At 44.0% G+C, this 6,592-nt stretch overlaps 1 protein-coding gene across 1 annotated transcript; it reads right to left on the bottom strand.

Moving 5' to 3' along the window:
• Nucleotides 1-4,182: 4,182 nt before the first annotated feature.
• Nucleotides 4,183-6,341, bottom strand: LOC306922969 (nuclear factor 7, ovary-like; the record flags this gene model as incomplete). The annotated part of the gene is made up of 2 exons (XM_079500894.1): nucleotides 4,183-4,481; nucleotides 4,663-6,341. The coding sequence occupies one exon, from the start codon at nucleotides 6,339-6,341 to the stop codon at nucleotides 4,908-4,910; it is 1,434 nt and encodes a 477-aa protein (XP_079357020.1). The 3' UTR covers nucleotides 4,183-4,481; nucleotides 4,663-4,907.
• Nucleotides 6,342-6,592: the final 251 nt, after the last annotated feature.

The following is a 6,592-nucleotide window of genomic DNA, read 5'->3' on the forward strand; positions in this document are numbered from 1 at the left end:
CTTGAAATGTACTGTAATTCTGCAAACTGTTAATAAATATTTCAATCAATCAATCAAACAATCTATGTAAAGCGCCTTGGATAAAGGCGCTATATAAATGCACCATTTACCATTTAGCATACAAAATAAAAGCATGAAAACAGAGATGGATGATCTCAAAGGACACCTACGGACGGCTGCAATTCGAAACTGGCCCCCGTAAAATCTGAATCCCCCCCCCCCCCCCCACCCACCCCTTTTCCCCCTCACTGTATATGTTTCTTTTCCCTTTTTACCTCCTCTATGATGATTTCCTGTTTTGACTATTATAGTTGTGTATATTCGTATGTCTCTTAATGTTTTGATGAATTGAATAAGGTGGACCCTCTTGTAAACAAGTGGTGCTTTATGGTGTCGTCCACTAACAGTTAACATTCTTTGTATTGAGTTGTGCTTGAAATGTAGGCTACTGTAATTCTGCAAACTGTTATACTTCTGCTGAAATTCTTCAATGATAGATCTTAGACGTATTGATTGAAAACACCCGTCCTTCTGGACACTTCCCTCCTAATATGTGAGACTGTGTTTATGTTTTTACAATTACTTTAATGTATTTTAATTACTTTTTCATTGTTGACGGTTACAAACACACGTCTGACTCACTTTACGCTCATCATCTTTAATCAGATCAAATACTCAACAACACATCTTCATCATCTTCATCATCATCATCATCATCACATAAATCATCACAGAAACTATAGAATTCAATCCTGATCCATAACAGTTCAATATAAAACATGTTATCAGCAGGCCCGAACGGAATACGCGGCCGCGGTGTTCCGATGAAAACGACGCGGAATTTCCGCGGAAATTTAACACGTTCATGTTGTAGTTTACTTTACCCAGGCCAGCATAATATTAACCAGTGGACGCACCCGCCCCTCCCTCCTCCCCTCATTCTCTACTGCTGACTAATATGTTGGAGGCTCTGGACGAGAATATTTAATATAACTTTATCAAAACTTCAAAAGCTGTCGGAAGTCCTGTCTGATTTACTGCAGAGGAGCCGACTGCTGAGTGACACGCGTCTTCGTCGTCATTCAATAACTTTTATTCGGATGGGGGCCGCGGGGGGTGTTGTTTCTTGTTTGCCAACACACAATGGATTACCTAACAGGTATTTCACTGCGCGTCTGAAGCAACAGGAGTGCGAGTGATTTGGGTAAGTAGCATTTACATTTAGGCTACTATTGTAGCTTAGCTGGTTTGGTTAACATGCTGAACTAAATTTAAAAAAATTGGGCAGCGTTGCTGCGTTTCGATCGCTCCGAGAGGCGAGAGAGAGCTGAGAGAGAGAGAAAGTGTGTGTGTTTAGACTGCATGCGATGTGCGTGCGAGAGAGAGCGAAAGTGTGTGTGTGTGTGTGTGTGTGTGTGTGTGTGTGTGTGTGTGTGTGTGTGTGTGTGTTTGGAGAGAGCGTGCGTGCGAGTGAGTGAGTGAGTGAGTGCATGCGTGCGTGCGTGCGTGTGTGTGTGTGAGAGAATATGAAATATTTTTTTACTCAAAATGTTAATGTAACACATCTGTTTACAGTTACACGGTACACCTTTATTTAATTCCTATTTATATTCATATTTATTTGTACATAGATTGTTTTCTTGTCTCGTTTCACTTTTGCTTTGGCAATGTAAACGTATGTTTTCTCATGCCAGGCAATAAAGCTATTTTGATTTGAATTTAATTGAATTGAATTGAATTGAGAGAAAACCTTTAGCTGAGAGAGATGAAGCAGGAGCCAGGGACCCCATATCAAATTGTGTTGCAGATTCAACTTTTTAATATAGCTTAAATATAGCTTGCCCACTCTGTTTTGGTGCCTAGCTTGCCCTGGTGCCCAGTCTGCCCTCCTTTCCCTAGTGCCCACTCTGTTTTGGTGCCTAGCTTTCCCTGGTGCCCAGTCTGCCCTCCTTTCCCTAGTGCCCACTCTGTTTTGGTGCCCACCTATCCCTGGTGCCCATGTCTGCCCACCTTTCCCTAGTGCCCACTCTGTTTTGGTGCCCACCTATCCCTGCTGCCCACTCTGTTTTGGTGCCCACCTATCCCTGGTGCCCATGTCTGCCCACCTTTCCCTAGTGCCCACTCTGTTTTGGTGCCCACCTATCCCTGCTGCCCACTCTGTTTTGGTGCCCACCTATCCCTGGTGCCCAGTCTGCCCACCTTTCCCTAGTGCCCACTCTGTTTTGGTGCCCACCTATCCCTGGTGCCCAGTCTGCCCACCGTTTCCTAGTGCCCACTCTGTTTTGGTGCCCTAGTCCCCTAGACAGCACCATGTCAAACAGTGCAGTGTTGTGTTGGATTCATGTTCAGTATTTTTAGACACCCACTTAGTCGCACTGTCGCAGCATGAGGCATCATTTGGGAACTTGTAGATCTGCTATTTTCAACTAATGTTACCCTCAGAATAGGGATGCTAGGGTTTTAACACATTGTCTTTGTTTTGCAGTACGATCTAGGACTGAAACCCTGGCTGCCTGCCTCTCCAAGACCCATGTACTGCTGAGAGGAAGAAGTTTGTGTTGGATTTTATAAAGGCTCTGGTTGAGGCAGATATTCCTCTTGAGGAAGCCCCCAAGCTGGCCCCTGGCTATCTGGCTGGCTGATTGACTGAGTGACTGACTGACTGACTGACTGACTGACTGACTAGCTGGCTATAACTGACTGGCTAACTGACTGACTGACTGGCTAACGGACTGGCTGACTGACAGACTGACTGACTGGCTGGCTTTTTGGCTGGCTGGCTAATGGACTGGCTGGCTGGCTGGCTTGTATGTTCATGGACCCATTGTAATTTAATTTCACATTTGTTATTTGAATTCTACTAAAGGATGTTCATGAAGGAGTGAATTATTATTGAATAAAAATGGATGAAGTCGAACATTTGACTAATAGATCTTAATTACTTTGTTGTGGTACTTTAAGGTTTATTTCGCATATTTAGAGTTATTTTTGCTCTAAACACATTGATTATAGTCCTGGAAAAACACTCCGCAGAATCCCGCAGATTTTCCTCCAGAGTCACCGCAGAAAAACAGAAAAAAACCCGCAGATTCCGTTTGGCCTTAGTTATCAGTAATAATCATATCAAACATGTCACCATTACACCAATAGTTATAATTACAAACTGATCGTTTAAACACAGCACAGGCCAAGGACCCCTTAGAGAGATGGAGCAGGGACCACCACTTATTGTATTAAAGCGCAAATAACATGCATTTTAAAACTGCTTATAATATTTAATATCATAATGTCTACGTCCCTCAAACTTATTTCTAATGGTTTGAGCCTCAATCACCACTCTGATATAACCAGTCCTTTTCATTTCTTTCTGGACTTTGAAAGCAGTTTTAGCTGCAGTACCACAATGTCCTGAGGTGGTCGGGGCGCTGATATGCAGATTATTTAATATTTGAGTCATTATAATACTGATGCTAGATAAAACCAGGCTTGTTTCCATTCCATGCCAGCTTGGAAAATCAACAATGGTGGACATTGTAAACAAATTGGAAATGCAAATTTGGAACTGAATACTGAAGAAGAGGAGGAATTATACAAAGTAGGGACGGGTGACACTGATGACATCACGATGAGGACAAAATCAGTTGAGCTGTTCCTGAGAGCAATTTCCATTAAAGCACCCATATGATATGAAAGCCTGATTGTTCAAAATTGATTATTTGTGGTGATAGAAAACACACATATGGGAGCCCCAAAAACACAAAATAAATTGAAAAAGTTGAATTGTATGTTATAGGTCCTTTAAATTATAACTTAGTCGTAGATTCCATAGACTTGTTTGACAACTCTATCATCTTAATGTGGTTGTTAAGGAGCGCCAGCCCCTCCTATATACAGGTTTAAAGTTTTTAGTTCAATGTTTGTTTTAAAAACGCTGTTGACAATGACGGGAAAATGTACGTCATCTTGTCCCTAAAACACAAACATTAAATGCCATTAACAATAAAGACAATTTGTTTAGTCACCGTTTGTTTTACACAAACATCACCAAATCAACATGAGTTAGACTTTCATATATTAGCGCCCCTCACTTCACACAGGTGTGATTTGTATTACCTTTATATCCGTACTTGGTCTGTTCTTTTGTTCTTCTATAGATCTCTTTTCATACAATAGCAGATCTACAAACTTGTAGATCTGCTATTTTTGGCTATATTGATCAGAATAGATACTATAGGGATCAAATGGTTAGTGAATAAAAATATGAAAGAAAAATCACACTTGTGTGAAGTGAGAGGAGCTCTTATCATCATACATCACATCCCGTGCTCAACCAATCAGATCATTGCTATAGGGTACACACAGTGCTCAGCCAATCAGATCATTGCTATAGGGTACACACAGTGCTCAACCAATCAGATCATTGCTATAGGGTACACACAGTGCTCAACCAATCAGATCATTGCTATGGGGTACACACAGTGCTCAACCAATCAGATCATTGCTATAGGGTACACACAGTGCTCAACCAATCAGATCATTGCTATAGGGTACACACAGTGCTCAGCCAATCAGATCATTGCTATGACACACACACACACACACACACACACACACACACACACACACACACACACACACACACACACACACACACACACACACACAAAGAAGGGCATGGGAGGGGCTAGCGACCCTCAAAAATCACACCTGTGTGAAGTGAGGGGCGCTCTTATCATTTTGTAACTGAACGATACATTAATTAAATAATCACTGCAACCGATTTAAAATAATATTAATAATGATTAAATAATAATAATGAATAATTAATGACCTGCCATAAAACGATAGCCCTTAATCAATACCAGATCAATATATTCTGGGGGTGTTTTTATTGGACGCCAGACGTTCTAACTGTGGTTTTCCAGAGTGACACAGATCTTCCCTGGTAACATCTTCAGAGACGGACCATCAAGATTATAAATGAATGGAAACAGTGTCTCAGTGAAGGTGTGTGTGAAGGTGTGCAGGTGTGTGTTAGAATCAGGATCAGAGAAGGACAGCTGTCCTCTGTCCCAGTCCAGCTGGACTCTGATCCTCCGGGGTTTCTGATTCACTGAGAGAACAGTTCTCTGATAATCATCACCAGGTCCTGATGAGAACTCTGCTCTGTATGTATTACAGAACCGTATCGTCCAGCCTCCTCTCCCTGTGTCTCCCTTCCTCCTGTACGACTCCTCACACACACCTACCACCCACCATGTATTGTCTCCAACCTCAACATCCCAGCTGTGAGACCCTGAGTCAAAGCCCTCAGAACCCAGGACACTGGCCCCCCACTGTAACCTCTCTGGGTTGTCAGGAAGCTGCTGCTCCTCTTCTCCACATCTCACACTGGTCAGATCATCAGACAGCATGAGCCGTGGACCAGCAGTGTTGGGGTCCAGGACGACAGGAGTGTAGGAGACCATGTCCTTCATCTTGTCCCAGACTCTGAAGGTCAGGTTCTTCAGGTGTTTGGCCTGGTCTATCAGCGCTGCTCCTGAGAGCGGCGGTGGGTCCTGCAGGGTGAGCTGGACTCCCTCCATGGTGGTCTTGTAGTTCTGCAGGAATGAGACGTGGTCGTCGGCTCTCAGCTGGTCCTCGGCAGCTTGGATTGCGTTGGAGAGGGTTTCCATTTCTCTGCTCAGAGCCTCAATCCTCTCCTTCATCTCCTGACTCTTCTGAGCCTCTTCCTCCCGCAGAGCGGCCATCCTGGCCTCCTCTTCCTCCTGTAGGAACCGGCGGAGATTCTCAAACTGTTCCTTGATCTGCGTCTCTGTGTTCCTGGCCTGAACCTTCATGTGATTTTCTGTTATGTCGTAATTTGTTTTAACTTTCTCAAAGACCTTCAGTTTCTCCTTTAAAGGCTTCAGTGATTCCTGGACCTTCTGTTTGCAACGTCCAGACGCTTCGTCCACGGGTAAGAACTTGTGTCCGGCGTGTTTCTCTGAGTCGCGACACACGAGACACGCCAGCTGTTGGTCGTCCAGACAGAAGAGCTTGAGCTTCTCGCCGTGTGCGCTGCAGAGGACCTCAGAGCTCAGCGACGAGGAGGAGCTCCGGCCTTTCTCCTCCAAGAGCTTCTCACACAGGTTCTTCAGAACAAAGTTTGTGAGAGGATTGTCCTTGGAGGATCTCCTCTGACAAACGGGACATTCCCTCGTTGGTCTTTCTGTCCACCATTCCTGCAGGCAGTCTTTGCAGAAGCTGTGTCCACAAGTCAGCCCGACGGGACGTTTAAAGATGTCATGACACACGGGACAGCTCAGATCCTCTTCCTGACCAGTCAAACGGGAAGCCATTTTGGTCTGCCGCTCCCTGACGCTCCCCGATCTGGAATGTTCTCTGAGGCTGTCGTTACGCCGGAGGAATTCTACAAGACAAATCAACAACAGTAACATTATGAGTATCAATAGTAGTAGTAATAGTAATGGTTGTAGTATTCATATTAACATTAAAGATGGAGTGCCTTCATTAGACCCCTTGGTGTGGTTGTTATGCCATGTGTTTATGAGGTGACAGTACTTCATTAGAGCCCTTGGTGTGGTTGCTA

The sequence above is a fragment of the Electrona antarctica genome, assembly GCF_951216825.1.
Source record: "Electrona antarctica genome assembly, chromosome: 5".
Classification (NCBI taxonomy): Eukaryota; Metazoa; Chordata; class Actinopteri; order Myctophiformes; family Myctophidae; genus Electrona; species Electrona antarctica.